At 41.2% G+C, this 18,203-nt stretch overlaps 1 protein-coding gene across 1 annotated transcript in view; it reads right to left on the bottom strand.

Moving 5' to 3' along the window:
- ACOXL (acyl-CoA oxidase like) overlaps positions 1-18,203 on the bottom strand; it is a 447,901-nt gene that overhangs the window by 395,731 nt on the left and 33,967 nt on the right. Inside the window, exon 5 of the mRNA XM_063443672.1 lies at positions 1,355-1,453. Within this exon, the coding sequence (XP_063299742.1) occupies positions 1,355-1,453 (99 nt within the window). The remainder of the gene's footprint in view (positions 1-1,354; positions 1,454-18,203) is intronic.

The following is an 18,203-nucleotide window of genomic DNA, read 5'->3' as shown; positions in this document are numbered from 1 at the left end:
GCGCAATGTGAAATCATTAATATCACCAATTAATACATAGGTAACAAGTGATCTTTTCATCCACAATAGTCTATAGTCCTCAAGCACATCAACAGTCCAGGTTTTGTCAGTATCATTTATGGGAAAGGACTGACTAACCCCTAAATCCTGGAATGTTGGTCTGCCTTGAGGACTAATTTGTGAACCAATTGTAGGTGAATTTGGAAAAGGAAACAAAAATAACTAACTTGTAATTTAACCCCTTAAAGACTAAGCCAAATGTACACGTTGTGATCAAAACAAAACGTGAACAAAAACTTGAATTTGCGCTATATGTCTGTTCAGGCGTAATTCGCCTATTATGTGCACCCACACTTATTATACATCATTTTATTCATGGGAAACAGGGCTTTAATTTAACATAAAATATTTAGGTATGAAACATAATTTAACATGAATAAAACATAAAAAAAATTGGAAAAAATAAGAATTTAAAAAAGACATTTAGTTCTACGTGACATTCTAACTGTGAGTGTCATAATACAGTTTGCTTTCACTGCAATAAAATACACATTTGTATTAAGCGATGTCTCACGTGTAAAACAGTACCTCCTATGTACAGGTTTTATGGTGTTTTGGGAAGTTACAGGGTCAAATATAGCATGTTCCATTTTTTTCACATTGAAATACGCCAGATTGGTTACTTTGCCTTTGAGACAGTATGGTAGCCCAGGAATGAGAATTGCCCCAATGATAGCATACCATTTGCAAAAGTAGACAACCCAAGGTTTTGCAAATGTCCAGTCATTTTTAGTAGCCACTTGGTCACAAACACTGGCTAAAGTTAGTGTTAATATTTGTTTGTGTGTGAAAAATGCAAAAAACTAATTTGAACGCCAATTTTGGCCAGTGTTTGTGATTAAGTGGCTACTAAAAAAGACTGGACAACCCCCATTTGCAATACCTTGGGTTGTCTACTTTTGCAAATGGTATGCCATCAATTGGGTAATTTTCATTTTACACTATTTTTTTATTTATTTCAGACAGCAGGGGGAGTACCTGTCATTACAGGCACTACCCCTGCTGGCAATGCCTTGGACGGCTATGCCGTCCATGTGATCGCAAGGTCCTTGCAAGGACCTCGCGATCACATGGCCCAGGGGAGCCAAAGAGGACAGAGTGGGATCGCCGGCGATCGGGTAAGTACATAGGATGGATTGGGCATTCTTTGCTGCCCTCCGGCATTTAGAGCCGGTTCCCTAAGGACGGCATAGAACGCCCGCCGTCCTTAAGGGGTTAATAGGGTAGTCATTCTGATTTCTTATGTTTCCTGAGATGGGCTGGGTTATTTATTTATTTTTTTATTACAACCTACCTGTACAACTGGATCAAAAACAGCCTCTGTGAGTATCCCTCGAACATTACTACCGTGTCCTTGTTCTGTCATTGCAAACATCCCTGTGAAGGCCTGGCTCTGTAACAAAGGAAATACAAATTAAAGTTATGTGGCCAAGCAGAAAAAATGAAACCAAATTCTTCTGTTGTATGTAGTATGACAGTTGTAAGCATTACACTGATCAGCCACAACAGTAAAACCATCTGCCTGAAATTGTGAATGTCCACCTTGTACTGCCAAAACAGCTTTGATGAATCAAAGCATTGATCATTTCCTGTGAATCTGGCACAAACACATTATTTGCAGATCCTTTAAGGCCTGCAAGTTGCAAGGTGGGGTCTACATGGATCAGATTTGTTGTTACTAAACAACAAATCTGGGGGATATGGGGAATTTGGAGGCCAGGGCAACACCTTGAACAGTTTGTCATGTTAATCAAACCATTCCTGAACAATTATTGCAGTGTGGCAGGGTGCATCATCCTGCTGTAAGAGGCCAATGCCACCAGGGAACACCATTGCAATGAAAGGGTGTATATGTTCTGCAACAATGTCTAGGTGCCACCTTCCCATAGTGCATCCTGCTGCTCTCTCTTTCCCAGGTAAACGAAGCACATGCAGCCAGTCATCCACCTTATCTAAAAGAAAACATGATTCATCAGACCAGGCAACCTTCTTCCGGTGTTCCATGGTCCAGTACTGACTCTTACGTCCCTAATAAAGGCGGTTTTGGTGGTAGACAGGAGTCATCATGGGCACTCCGACCAGTCTGTGGCTACGCAGTCCCATATACAGCAAATTGCGATGCACTGTGTATTTTGACACCTTTCTATCATGGCCAGCATCAAGTTTTTCAGCAATTTGAGCTACAGTAGTTCTTCGGTATGATCGTACCAGACGAGCTAGCCTTCTCTCCCCACATGCATCAATGAGCCTTGGACGCCCATTACCTTGATGCTAGTTTACCAGTTGTCTTTCATTGCAACACTGTATAACACGGCATACTGGGAACACCCCACAAGACTTGCTGTTTTGGAGATGCTCTGACCCAGTCATCTAGCCATCACTATTTGGACAATGCTTGCCTGTTATTCCTGCTTCCAACATATGAGATTCAAGAACTGACTTTTCACTTGCCACCTAATATATCCGACCCTTTGACAGATGCCATTGTAACAATATAATCAATGTTATTCACATTGCCTCTCATTGGTTTTAATGTTGTGGCTGATCATTGTATTTTACCTCCACCCCTCTGCATATGTAACAAATATTCTGAAGAGGTTCTACATAAATTAATTTGGCTTCAGTCTTTATCAGTTCACTGTTCATCGAGCACGTAGCAGTACTCTTTACATCACAGCCCTCTTTGCATCAGGAAATACTTAATGGTGCTGCTATTTACCAGCCTACATTGTCTTTCACTACCAGTGAGAAACCCGACTGACATGGTTTAATTGTGGGATAGAAAGAGACACAAGTCTATTTTAGATAACAACCAAATTTCAAGAAGACTGTCAATCCTCATATTTACTAAAGTCAAATCGACACGGAATTCATAATCCCAATCCAATCTGCACCACTCAGGCAGATGCATTCTGTGTCAACTTTAAAATCAGTTCTATTAAAATATATAAAAGTAAAGAACCTGGCATTTTCAAAATACCAGTTCTAATGAAAATCAGGACCGAATGCATCTTGTAGGTTGTACATTCGCAAATTATTGATCCCTTTTCAAGCAAACAATAAATAGTAGCGTTTGCCCACTGACAAAACTAACAGCAGCTTTTGACAGCTATCCACCACAAGAAAAGTTATAAAATATTAAAAAAAAAAATGTATATGGTGGTCAATATGACCCTCAACTAACTATAGGGAGGTATAGAACCTCCCTTATGCTCCCACCCGCCATGCCATGAATAGGGCATATCTCCTAATAGTGAGCAGTGAATAGGTGCTCATAGTTCCTAAAACCTGTGACTATTTTTTTAGAAATTGCAATAAATTGGGCTACTGCACTGCCAAGTTATAGCTGTCACAGTCCTTACAACAGCTGGGAGATGTAGGAGACTGGGTCATTTATGCTACTTTTGCCAGCTTTCTGCTACTGAGAAAAGTCTGTGGCGGGCATGCATGTTTTTTGTCTCTTGAGCAAGAAATCCAAGAAAAGCATGCAGATGCAACAAAATGTCACACTCTCCACAAATGTTGCGAGGCACTATATAAAAAAATAAAAAAATAAAAAAACTAAACAAAAAATGTGTGCTCACATTTTTAATTTTAAGAAGAAAAAGCAAACAAAAGAAAAAAAGTATTTGAGGAAAACATCCATGTATTTAATGTTGCGGTCTCTAAGCATAACATTTTTTCCTAAATGGTTAAATTGTAATAATAGATATTTTCTTTTTTGAACTTTATTGAACTGTAAGTCATTCTGTACTCAAGAGATAAAGTTCAGCACAATTTAGTTAATTTTATTACAGTAGCACATATCAAGTTTACAAGAAGGAATTAAAATAAAATATTACCATAAACTTTGAAATAACTTGGTGCTAAAATGGCTGTATAATAAGGCTCAAAATAGATAATATGATACACCCTCTGATGACTACTTCACAAAAGGTATGCATTTAACAGGTCATTTCAAACTGCTACAATGTCACAAAATATGGAATACGACAATTAAATTCATAAATCAAAATTCTACTGTAAAAACTGAAATAGTCAGGTCTCTTATATGGCACTGTAACTTTGCAAGACAGTGCCAAATGCATATATTGTGGGTATTGTTTTATTCAGAAGAGGTTGCCAATGATACATTTTTTTGGGGGGGGGAGGGGGGGGATCTGATCACAGTAGCACATATCAAATGTGAGAAATGCTACTGTGTATGTAAAAACAAACAAAACAAAAAACATTTAAACATTTTATGACAATATTTGACATAAACTGGTGGGGGGGGGGGGGGATGGCAACAAGTTAAGGCACAATATACACCATATGAAATACTCTGGAGTGTCTACTTTTACAAATAATAGGCCTTTGTAGGTTATTTTTAATAAACTGCTAAAACGCCCAAAAATTAGTCATATGCCCATCAAATATGTGGCCCAAATTGTAACTGCAAAAACTAAAAGTCATGCCTCTTATATGATGCTGTAACTTTACAGGACAGTGGCAAATGCACGCATTGGGGGTATCGTACTCAAAAGATTTAGCTGAACACATTAAGGGGTTTTGCACAGGTAGGTTTACGAAATATACATTTAAAAAAACACATATATATATATATATACACACACACACACACACACACACACACACACACACACATATATATATATATATATATATATATATATATATATATATATATACACACACACACACACTAAAAAAAATAAGAAATACAAAACAAAATAAAACAAAATCTTACTCAAATATTTAGCAAAAATTGGCAGTTAAATGACTACATAATAAGTGTCAAAATACCCATAGTAATGTAGCCTTGAAACTTACCTTGAAAGTTTTTGTCTCCCGCTCTGTAAATTGAACCTTAATTACATGCAGGATGCTCCTGCAAGGTCTAGCAAGCTATTACCAGAGCAGGAGGCAAGCAAATCTAAATAAAACTGAATTTGCAATAAAGGAAGTGTAAACTGTAGCAGACTATTTACAGGAAGTGTTTAGGAAGGCTGTCACATTCAGGGAGGTATCGGAATGGTTTGTGATCAAGTCAGTATCCTTAACAGCTCCTGGGAAGCCATTAATAATGAATACATATTGCAAAACCAATTGTGATTTCCCAAGATATGTTTAAATATTCTCTATGTTTAACCGAATAAGTGTATATGTAGGGTCTGAGAGAAAAGAGATGTATAAATTCACACCACTCTATTTACCACTGCTGGAACCGATTGTTCCCTGTCAATCAATGTTATAATATCTGCCTTTCGGACTTGTAAGTCATAGACACAGAACAAAGAGGGGGAAAGAGACGAAAATATAGTTTCTGCCTTTCCCCCTTCAATGCAATCATTGTGATGTCACGTGCTATATCTGTAACATACATTTAAAAGAAAGAAGCTTCACACAGATTAACCCGTTATAGATGATTGTCAATGTTTTATTCAACTGTGTAATTTCTAGAGTTGTGGCCATTCCCCTTTAGAAATCACATTATAGAAGTAATGCATATTATTTTACAGATTACCAAAATTAGCTACTATGGCTAGTGTACTTGAAGAGAGAAGATTATAGTAATTATATAAATCTAAAACCATAATCCCAACACATCTTACTGTCTTCTATGTACTTATTACAATTTCCTAGAATGTGCACTGGGCAACTATATTTAGTAGGATTTACATGTCACATTTGACATAGTAACTGACATAATTAGGAGTTTGGGTAACCAAGCACATATCTTTCTGGCCAAGATTATCTAACAATCTTTAACGGACATAAATACATTCTAGGAATAAGTAGGTTAATACAGGCTTTTTCAGTAATTTACTTCTAGAGTAAATGTATGTATTTACTTGCTTTTATAAAGAGCTAGAGAGCACACTTTTAACTCTAGAGTTTCAACACTGCCTAGCACAATATTTTAAAAAATAAATATATTTATTTTTTAAAATATTGTGCTAGGCAGTGTTGAAACTCTAGAGTTAAAAGTGTGCTCTCTAGCTCTTTATAAAAAGCAAATAAATACATACATTTACTCTAGAATTAAATTACTGAAAAATATATATATATGTAGAAAGGCCATTAGGCCTGAATTTGTGGGAGGAGCAAGTCCCCTACTTAAACTCCCAGCCCCTACTAACCTCTGCCGTTCAGTTGATTGTCTATCCCCATAGCAACCAGCACTTCCGGTCCGAGCTTCCCGCCAAACAGCTTCAGTCTCCTGCATCAAGAGGTCCAGAGAAATCCTCCGTCCATTCTGAGGCCCTGCAACACAGTTTTCCTCCCGGTCGCGGTACCTGGCTTCCGGTCACGAGACCGGCACGCTCACGTAAGCTAGTGAGGGAAATAGCGTTCGGCTATTTCACTCCGTTCGGGCCTAAAAACGTAGGGGAAGGCTCCCTTTAAACGTATACATGCTTGTTTCACGTATTCAGCGTTCGCGCAAAAATGGACGAACGCCCGTTATACTTACGCATCATTGACGCATTCGTACGGCCAAAACTGCCGAACCATGTATAGGCATAACGCTGATATTAATCGTCATATTTCTGTGCTACCGTTTGGTCATACGCATGAACCACGTACCTATTTACTTCGTGCATCTTTAACGCTTGATGTAAATCCTATTCACCCCTCGCATACTTCCTAATTCATTACTGTTCTATTCGTACGGTTTTAAACTAACGCACGTTACAGGTCCCTAGTACGGCTAATTCGATCAATCCCATTCTAAATCATTCATGAATTTCATTCGCTCGAATTTCATTTTAAAGTGCATACTTTCTGTTCGGTCAGTTAACTGCTTATACCTACCTGTCAGTATAAAGTTATTAAATCAGGTCAAACTACCATTTTTTTTTCCCTCCTAAACTGTGTTTGCCGGTTTAATTATGTTCAAAACATTAAAAAACCTCAGCAATTGTTTACTAATATCCGGTTCTTTTTCCTACACCTAAGTAACAAGTAAGCTACGTTTTAAAAGTCATTTTATCAATTCTAATAGATTTCTCATGACACCAAAGTAAAAGAGCAGGTTTCTCTAATTCTACACCAACCCTATTCAAACTCTACATACAGATATTAATTATTAAACACAATCTTCTAGGGCAATTCTGTTAAATCCACATTTGTACTACATCTTCTCCTTAAAGTCACACAGTCATTTATTCTTGCCTCTGTCACATTTCTTTGGCTTCACAGATTGCATCGGTTTCTCGCATTCCTGCTCAAAGTTACTATTTCAAGTTCTTTTTATTACAGGAACAGGTATAGTATTTTCTCACTTTGGTTTCATCCAGGTCTAGGCCTCAAATACAATAACGCAATCTAGACTTATCACAGTGAGACATGTTGGTATTTATTACATACTGTCACAGCTTTCGCTAACTATGTAATATTCATTGGTTAATCCATAGCTCCAGTATTATTCTAGGCCTCCACCGGTTTCTACACATTAAACCAGTTACGCTCATCATAGTTCCTGTACTTCAAATCAAGGTATAGTTCTCTACTCTTTTCAAGACCTTTTTCATACAAGACCTTACGCGGTCTTGATTTCATTACTACTGACTCACGGTCTTACGCCCGCGGTGTGTTAATTCTTTACAATTTCTCTACCCAGGCCTACGGTCATACGGCTACCAGGCCGGGAAAAACACCCAACCTACCTGACCCGGTACTCAGCCATACCACCAGGTACTTACGTCCTTACTCATGTACGGCAATCACTACCCCAAGGCCTCAATCAGCCTTTCTCCTTAACACAAACTCGTCCCAGTCTTATACTAAACCTTTCAGATCCCTCAATTCAGGATCTCATGTTGCGCTCCTAACAGCCAAACCTCACTACAAACCATACGCCACCACGATACGCATAAATACATCAACATCTGTCTCAATCCTCAAGCTTCTTCTACGAGGACAGCAGCAGACAAGACTTGCCACATTAAAAATACTAGAAGGTTCCAGTTATCATTTACAACCTTTCAAGGTTAATATCCACACATTACACCAGAATTCCCAGTCAACCTTACGTATACAAGTGAACTGGCTACAGGGTCTAGGCTACCGCCTTAGCTCACCCTATTAGGAAATCCGGTCCCGCAAGGCCATATCCCACCTCAACACGGAGGTACGGCCCCACGCCCAAATCATAGTTATATGCCTCGCCCGCCCTACTACAGGGCTTTAGTCAGGGCCTCACCTGTCACGGCCACACGTTTTGAATTCTCTTTACAGTCACCGAGAGGCCAACACCCCGCCACCACGTCTGTGGCCACAAATTCCTAAGCCAAATCATAGGTAAAGCCTCTCACCGCCACTTGGCATTAGCAGGGCCTCACCTATCAAAAATTCCACAGAAAAGTTTTTGGCTTCGGCACTAGCATTACAGTCCAGTTCTTCTAAAATACCACCCCTCATATCCCTCCCACGTTCCTTACTCCCCTTCTAATATCTCATTCACAAAATTATTTCTTTTTAGAATGTCCCAAGAACCAATCCCCATCGAAGAGTTGCCAGAAGAGATACCGTTTACGCCAACCAGACCAGAGTCTCCAGGCGAATCTCTCACCCCCTCAACTCCCACGTCCTTGAGAGCATGGACTATTCCTAAAATTACGGCCGAGCTTAGGCTCAGGGGAATCCCCTTTCCAGCCACAGCTAGAAAGTCAGAACTTTACAGGCTGCTTACCTACCAAGCCACTGAGCCTAGGCCAAGCACTAGATCTCAAGGACAGCCACCAAGCACTGGCACGGCCACCCAGGATACCCTAGCAGCAATCTTGGCCAACCTGCAGACCCTTAATAGCAGGCTATCTAAGGTGAAGAGCGCCATCGCCTCCCTAGGTAATACCCCGGGCCTCCCAGTCTCCACCCCGGCTGTCCCCGATGTACCAGCATGCCCCCCCTATACTCCCCTCTCCAGCACCAGTCACAGCTATAGCACCTTTGGAGTCACCAGCTCACTCCATCCCCTGACTCTGTCAGGAAAGAAATCTTAGACGGGAAGGAAGTGTGTCTGGTGTCTCTGCTCATAGCTTCTCAGGACATACTGGAGAACAAGGCATACAATTACGGGGACATATCAGTAGTGCTTAAGACGAGAGATCCCAGGCTTAATAAAAAAAATAAATCAATCCCCCAGTTTGTGATAGCCTTCGGGATATACCGTGACGTCATCTGCACGGTGTATCCCCACAGAAGAGAAGAGTTAGACCTCTACCTTGGATCTAGGCATCAAGTATTGGGGCTCCTCTTTCTACTACTATCATAAGTCAGTATCAGTAAAGGCGGCGACCCATCTGAAACAGTTTAACGTCAGAATTAACTGGTGTCAGATGGATACAGAACTATTCTGTCGCCACTTCGCTGGTCTCAGGCCCCCGTCTTGTGCCATATGTAACTCCACATCCCACACGGCGGACTTATTTATTTCCGAAGCAGATCCCACCACCTCCACTCCCACCCCTCATCCCACTTTCACCCCTCACAACAAACCAGCGGGTGGTCTACGTGACAAGCTGGGTAGGCCCATCTCCTTTTTAGGCAAGGCGCAGGTGTGCAATAATTTCAACGCAGGCTCCTGCAGTTTCAGCGCCTGTAGATTATTGCACATCTGCTCCATATGCTTCAGGGCACATACCAAGACCATGTGTCCGGCCAGGTTGTCCCCAAACAAATGACTAACCGACATTAATGTCGACAACCTGTTTTTTTTTTACCTGAGGTCACATCCTATCAGGCACTACTTGGAATATCTGACCACGGGGTTCACACAGGGGTTTCTCATGGGTATAGTAGCCATCCCCTCTGGCACACTAGAATGTCCTAATCTCCTGTCAGCATGTCTAGATCCAGTCTCCACAGACACACTCCTTTCCTCTGAAATTACCAACGGTTTCATGATCAGGCCTTTCACCTCCTCACCATTTTCCTCCTGGCGCACTAACCCCATTGGTGTTGCAGTTCACAAATATTCAAATAAAAAACGTCTAATTATCGATCGGCACCGCACGCCTCTTTTGTTCCCAGCATAAACGCACTCATTCCAGCAGACAAATTCTCACTCCAGTACGTAACAATCAACGACGCCATACAGTCCATCATCTCTTCTGGTAATCGCCCCATGCTCAGCAAAACAGACATCACAAATGCGTTTAAGTTATTACCCATGCACCCCTCACTCTGGCACTTGCACGGTGTTAAATGGCGAGGAAAGTACTACTTCTCCACACGACTCACTTTCGGTTCTCGAAGCAGCCCCAAACTTTTCGATATTTTCGCTGAGACACTATGCTGGCTGCTTCTGAACGTCCTCAGGTGTCACTCCGTTATTCATTACCTAGACGACTTCCTACTGATAGAGCCAGGGGCACAAACACCCACAGCTATCAGCAGTACTACAGCACTTTTTTCCACACTTGGAGTACCTTTTTCCCCATCAAAAACGATCGGCCCCACAACTAAATTAACCTTTTTGGGGATAGAGCTAGATTCTGTTACCCTCAGAGCTAGCCTTCCCCACGACAAACTGACCCGCTTGAGAGGGTAGATAGACATGTTCCTGCGGAATGATGTTTGCACCAGAAAGGAACTTCAGTCCCTTCTAGGATCCCTTAACTTCGCCATGCGCATCATCCCGCAGGGAAGGTCTTTTATATCCAGGCTTCTTTGCCTGCTCCACGGGGTACCGGATTCTTGCCCAGTTTCATTGGACTCCCACGCCAAGGCTGACTTAGCTATGTGGGGGAAGTTTTTGGCAGATTGGAACGGTTTCTTCATGTTTATCCCCCCTCTCTCCACTTCTTCACCCATCATTTACACAGACGCTGCAGCCAACACTGGTTTCGCAGCTATCTTTGGGAACCACTGGTTTAGGGGTCACTGGCCCGCCGAGACGGATGCCTTGCCAGGATTCAGGGAGACCTCAGCCATATTTGAAATCTATCCCATCGTGGCGGCCGCACACACCTGGGGTCATCTCTGGTCCGGCAAGGCAGTAAAATGCTACTCTGACAACTCGCCGGCTTGCGAAATCATTAACAAGGGGCGCTCCTCGTCCCTGACCATCATGCGGCTAATTCGCAAGTTGATCTGGCTGGCAGCAACCGTTCAGTTTCACTTAGTTTGTCTTCACATCCCGGGTATCCACAACACGGCCGCTGATGCTCTCTCGCTCTCAATTCCAGGTATTCTCTCAGGCACTCCCTACTGCTCACCACCAGCCATCCAGGACACCACGATTTCACGAACTAATCCTGGATTGAGCACACTAATGCACCACGCAAGGACTCTCACTCACCAAGCACTATCACCTAACACAGCTCTTATAATAGGGCACTTACCATATTTAACAAATTCACTGCAGAATTCGGTTTACAAGGCGACTTTTCTATACAAACCATGGTGGCTTTTGCCTCTTTCTGCCACTTACATCTTAAACTTTCTCACAACACCATTAAACTTTACCTCACCGGGGTTCAGCACCATAGCCTCACAAATTTTCCTCACAACACCCCCTTCTTGTCATCATATCCCATTAAAAAGGTATTGAAAGGTATATTACCTATAGATAGGTAGTCGGATCACTCAGCAATCTCCTTGACGAATCCCCGTTTGATCCCAACACAAACCTGGTGATCAAATCGGCTATCTTGCTTTCTACGGTTTTCTCAGACCTAGAGAGTTCACCGTTGTTTGTCAAGGAGATCTCACGCACAGCCTAAAAACATCGCACCTCACAAAGGTGGAGGATCACTACCTACTTTCGATCCCATCAACTAAAACCAATCATTCACAACACCCCACTGTAATTCCTCTCTTCCCTACTGATAATGCCTGGTGTCCGGTCAAGGCGCTAGACCACCTACGGTCAACCCATCACGCGCACTTACCAGACTCTCCGCTCTTATCACTACAAGGGCACCCGCTTACCACTGCTAAATTAACGGCACACGTCAGAACACTACTATCTAAACTGGGTTTCAATCCGGCTTTATTCTCCGGGCACTCCTTCCGCATAGGAGCCGCCTCATCAGCCTCTAGCACAAATACACCTGTCCACATCATCAAGAGATTGGGTTGTTGGAAATCCTCCGTATACCATACATATATTCCACGACTGGAAAAAGAGCTTTGTCAAGCTTTCAGGAACTTGGTTATGTAAAAAGGTAATAAAGTGTGTATTTTCTTGAACTTCTCTTTTGCCCTCTTTTATTTACAGGCCCACTCGTACGTTGGTTTCGGCACACCACAACCAACTTTGCCCTTACGGATACTATCTATTACGTATTAAATTCCGAGCACAAATATATAAATATATTGATTTTTTTTTTACACAAAAATACATTTAAAAATAGTATATAAAAATCGCAACTTGACAAGAAGATCTTTAGAACAATAAGATTTAATTTGAAGTGACCTGTATTCTTAGTTAGATATTCGAGTCACTGAGTTTGCAATTCTTATCTATACAATTCACATTAATGAAAAGTATTTATTAGTCTTACCTTTCTGCTTTGTTAGATACTAAGAAGCTCTGACAAACACCAACTAATAGATAATGTTAAAAGTGACTCTTTCATTAGAAAAAATACCCTATACACTACCATGCAGTATTTTTGAAATGGTCTATATCTTTTGTTGATCATTTAGAAAACATTCAGTTCTTTTTATAAAATAAAATTAAAATTAAATTTTACAAAATCAACATGTAAACTACTGGCTTCTGTATCAGACTATATCTCATAAAATACTTCGTAAACAACCAACTCACGTGCAGACTTTCGCAAGGCACTATTTAGGTCCCTGGCCTGCCCTTACAAAGTGTCAAAGCGTACCTTTATTCCAGCGTGGCGCAGGTCCACCAGCACTGGCTACACCCCCGATCCACCTCCTATTAAAGCAATGGATTGACTGAATCGTCAATTCTATTAATGATCTCAGCCAAGGAGGCGTGGTGGAGCGGAGTCATATACCCCCTTGGCCAATCAGCATAATCTCAGAGATGCATCGAACCAACGTTCATTTATAACTGCACATGGTATTAATCTTCATCTGGCACACGCAGCAATTGAAAAATGGAAAGTAACAGGTTTTATCATGGAGGCAGGTGACTGTCTGAGTTATGCCATTTTGTAAAACTTGAATAGTGAGATTGGGGGAAGGCAGTATATGATATTTAAAAGTTGAAAAAGCAGTCTAATTGGCTACATTTATTGCAGTGTACTATTTAATGCGAATGAAACCAAAAGCTGGCTCTCTGGCGGCTGTTCGCATGAACCAAACCCACAAATTGTCCTCAGCGGTACTTACCCGAGATTGTTATGGAAGTAAATTCAGCATGAGGACTTCGTGGGTTCCCGGTCACCTCAGCAGTACTTAGCCGCAAATGATATGGAACAGTTTTCGGCATGAGGTGACCATGCGGTTCCCGGACAACTTGGTTCGAGGTCTTGAAGCACTTTGAAATCCACCAGGAGAGCGCTTTTTTGATGGAAGGTGCCTGAGACTAAGGGATACAAACGCTACGTAAGAGCTAGCCAGAGAACCCTGTATTGCAGCCGCAGGAGTTCCCGAAAGTTGACCGGCAAAAGCACATATTTTTATGTTTGACTCTCTGTTCCTGGGAGATAATTAGCTTACCAGTCTTTAACGCAATTATCTCCCAGGCACAGAGATTTATGAGAGGGGTTTGCATTGTATTGTGTGGAGACCACGTGCTGGGAGTTGTGTATATAAGCAGGCCACTGAGCCATAATAAAACAGTCTTCTTGTACCCTTCAACAAGCCTAGGCTGATGTTTGGGTATACCAGATCTATAATAACTGCTTCACTTCGGGACCTGGGAGACTTCAACGGATATACTAAGTCAGAGTATAGGTGATCCGTTACATTATTAAATCCGTTATTATCCATTACAATATTAAAAACGTATTCTTTAGCTAATCAATTAAATCCTCTGGTCACCTCTCTATGAGTTTGTGTATATCGCTTTACATAAAATACACTGATCAGTCACAACATGAAAATCACCTGCCTGACATCGTGTAGGCAGGGGTGGGCTGGACAATTGCCCCTAAGGCCGCCCTAAATCAAACGGAGGTGGCTCTCTAATTAAGCCGTTTAGGCGGCCAAGGGCAGACACTAGGAGGCCCCTCCAGGCTGCCCAGCTGGAGAGTGCCCGTGGCTGCTGGTCTGTAGCTCCGCAGTGTGCAGAGCATGTGTCTCGCGAGATCTGGCCAATCAGGGCATTGCCGCGGGTTGCCACAGCAATGCTCTGAGCAAGTCTCGCGAGATACATGGTTTGCAGCTCTGCACACTGCGGAGCTGCAGACCAGATATCACCACTGGACCACCAGGGAATGAGAAAAAGTATTTAGTCCCCCCTCCCTCACACTCACTCACACTTTATTACCCTTCTCCCTCTCACCAGACCATATTTATTTTGCTTCAAAACATCAATATCCGTCATAAAACCAGGAAAGGGTGGGCATGGATGGTGAGCTGATTCGGTGATGCAATGGGCCACTTGACTGGATTTGCACCCCGAGTCCTAAGGCTGCCTGCCCTCCCCTGCGTGTAGGTCCCACTCATGCTGCCAAAACAGCTATGATGCATTGAGGCATGGACGCCACAAGACCGCTGAACGTGTCCTGTGGCATCTGGCACCAAGACATTAACAGCAGATGCTTTAAATCCTGCAAGTTGCGAGGTGGGGCATTCATGATTAAGATTTGTTGTTCCAGCACATCCCACAGATGCTCAATTGGATTGAGATCTGGGAAATTTGAACACAAAGGCAACACCTTGAACTCATTGTCAAGTTTCTCAAACAATTACAGACCAATTTTTCATTGCTCCATGGTCTAGTTCTGATGCTTGAAGGTGCTTTTGGAAGTGAAAGGAATGGAGAAGGTGGGAGTGATCAGAGTGTAGATATTAGGGGTAAAAAGAAAAGGGAATGAACCCAGGTGAGTAATATAAAAAGAGGAGAGAACGACTAATTTCCCTGATATAGGAAGGTAGTTGTTTTAAAAAACGTAACTTATAATCTTAGTTGATTTAAGAAAATATACAATAATATGACCTGATGGGTGGGGTCAGTGATGAACAAAAGTTGAATAGTAGATGTGCACAAGTACAAATCATAAATATTGTGCTTATAGACAGATTTGAACACAAATATATTTATGTACAACATAAATTAAAGAAAAAGAAAAAGTGTATTTACAACAATATTGTTGGAGGTAGAGCTGAATACTGCACAGAAAAAATAGTCAAGGAGTGGATCACTTAATCCAAAAGAGTAATATGTAACCACAACCAAAAAGATGGCTACAATGTATTCTTGTATACTGCTGATCTACTTGCCAGGGGGAGCCCTCGACTAAGCTCTCTACCTCTAAACAACTATTGAAATCCAAACAAAGTATAAAAGGATAAAGGGTAAAGTAGAATAGCTAGGAAATAAAGAAACTAAAGGATATAAGTGGAAAGAGAAAATATGTCGATAGACTGCCCTAGAAATCCTGGTCTGTGCCTTCGAGGGCACCTATGCTTAGTTAAAGATATATTCTAATTGTCTCTACAGAGCATATGCTTTTGGAGGTGAACAGATATCATGGACACTCTTCCAAGATATGCAGAATAAATAACGGTTCAGGCACTCCGGGATAACAAAAAAATAGCAGCTTTGTTGGTGCAAAAACACCAGTACGCCTCTATCATGGGCACTCTTGACCTGTCTGCAGCTATACAGCCCCATACACAGCAAACTGCAATGCACTGTGTGTTCTGACACCTTTATATCATGGCCAGCATTAAGTTTTTCAGCAATGTGAGCTATAGTGTGATTGGACCAGACAGGCTAGTCTTCGCTCCTCACGTACATCAATGAGCCTTGAGCACCCATGACCCTGATTCCGATTCACCGGTTGTCCTTTCTTGCACCACTTTTGGCAGGTACTAACCACTGTATACCGGGAACACCCCACACACTGTTTTGGAGATGCTCTGACCGCGTTGTCTACCCATCACTATTTGACCCTTGTCAAAGTCACTCAGATATTTTCACTTGCCCATCTTTCTCTGCTTCCAACACATGATACTCACGAACTGACTGTTCACTTGCTGCCCAATATATCCCACAATTTGACAGGTTACGTTTGCACAAGATAATCAATGTTCTTTACTTCACCTGTCAGTGGTTTTATTGTAGGGGCTGATCAGGGTATATCCAAATCATATGTCCTACATCCTCACTGGACTACCAGAATGGGACAGTAATTTTTTCATATTTTACGGGAAAATAAACATTACATTAAAGTCTGAACCTATAGAATCCCTCAGATAGCTACATCAAGAATAGTAGAAATGCATCCAACATAACACGAGTGCTTAGAGTTGCCTGCAGTGTGAAAGCATCCAGTTGCTTATGGTTACTCTTATCATATTACTGAACGATACAAAAAAAGTTGATGCGATAATTATGTGTTTATCAGCCTGGAATTCAAAAACGTTTGTCAGGACTATGATCCTTGTAGAGTGAGTTTAAATACCTGATCCAAATAAGCCCCACTTGGATTAATAATATTTTTTGAGTATTTCTTATTGTTTTTGGCAAGCTACGAGATCAAAAACAACATCCTACATTTGCAGTGTAATAGCCGTTTACTTTTAAACTTGATCTTTTAATCCTACAATGCTTTGCACTGGTGATTCATGCCAGCTGCCAAAAAGAACCTGTTTTTTGAACCTCTGTGCCTCTTTAATTTGCTTTACAAATTCATCATCCATCTCAATTGACTTGAGTTATACACTTGACGGAGACGGAGACGGAGGGTTGATAGTGATTATTGCCTGTTTCATTTTACATATGAACCAAAAGCTATCATTTTCCAGCCTCTGTCTGTTTACTTATCTTGGGTGAGGGTACAATGCAGTCTGATTTATCTGTAAACACGCTGTTTTGATGCTTCCTGTTGGCATTGGTTGCAACATTAGCCCGTGCGGTAAAATGGACACTTTACATTTCTGTATTTACACAGAAATACTCAAACTTTATTTAATTTCTGGTAAAGTTTCTATTGTAGGACTGTTGCGAGTGATGGGAGTTAGTAATTTCCCAATACAAATTCCATCATTTTACACCTTTTGCAAAATGATAAGAAGAAGAATCGCTTGATGTCTCATGAAGCCTTAAAGTATAGTACAGTATATGGTGCTCTATGCAGCCCAGTAAATGTGTGAACAGTTTACTTGGGTGAGCAAAAGAATAATGTCAGTGACAGCTCCTTTTCAAAGAAGTGTTCTTTCAGATAGGCAAAACATTTTAATAAAAGGACACTTCATGACACCAGCTCTCAAGTGACCAATAAGTTTATTTCCTGCATTTGCACCTTGTCCACAGTGGTGACGGATATAAACTGGAAGTCAGCAGCTATATCGTACAGATCAAAAATAAAATGTGGCCTATTCTTACTACAGAGAAAATTACGTGCTCAGATTGTTTTGGAAGCTGGATCCTCGGGTTGGATGTGTTTTATACCACAACTAGACTTTGAAGCCTTCATTCACCCTTGGCCCAATGCCACCTTTTCCCCAGTTTTTATTTAGATTTTTTTTATTCCCTTCTACTTTGTAGACTTTTTTTTTTTTTTTTTAATTCACTGTTTTACAATATAGATATCACTACATTTATTGTATTCATATAAAACACAGGCTCTGGGTCAAGGCATCATAGTTCCTGCTACTCAGCTCCAGTGTTCTATGTTCCAGAGATCCCCTTATAGACTTCCTGGATCTTGTACGTCTGTTCATGGAGTCATACAATTCAACATTATTCAGTGATTCCTCTGCATGTGCTCTCTCAGTCCTCACTGCATTCTGAGATCAGGCCATATAAACCTGCAGTTTATCTTCAAGGGGACAGAGGGTGTAAACGACCAACTCTTTCTTTGTCATAACTGCCCATTTGTTAAAATGGCACCCTAACTATACTATTGCAGAGTTAAACATCAATTAACCATTTGCATTAAAATTATGAATACGTATATACACAAGCACGTAAATTTACCAGTTCATAAAATATTAAGAAAAAAACCAAAAAGCACTTAATTTCAAAACTCCCTCCCACAGAG

The sequence above is a fragment of the Pelobates fuscus genome, chromosome 2, assembly GCF_036172605.1.
Source record: "Pelobates fuscus isolate aPelFus1 chromosome 2, aPelFus1.pri, whole genome shotgun sequence".
Lineage (NCBI taxonomy): Eukaryota > Metazoa > Chordata > Amphibia > Anura > Pelobatidae > Pelobates > Pelobates fuscus.
This window is presented reverse-complemented; position numbering and strand designations above follow the sequence as displayed.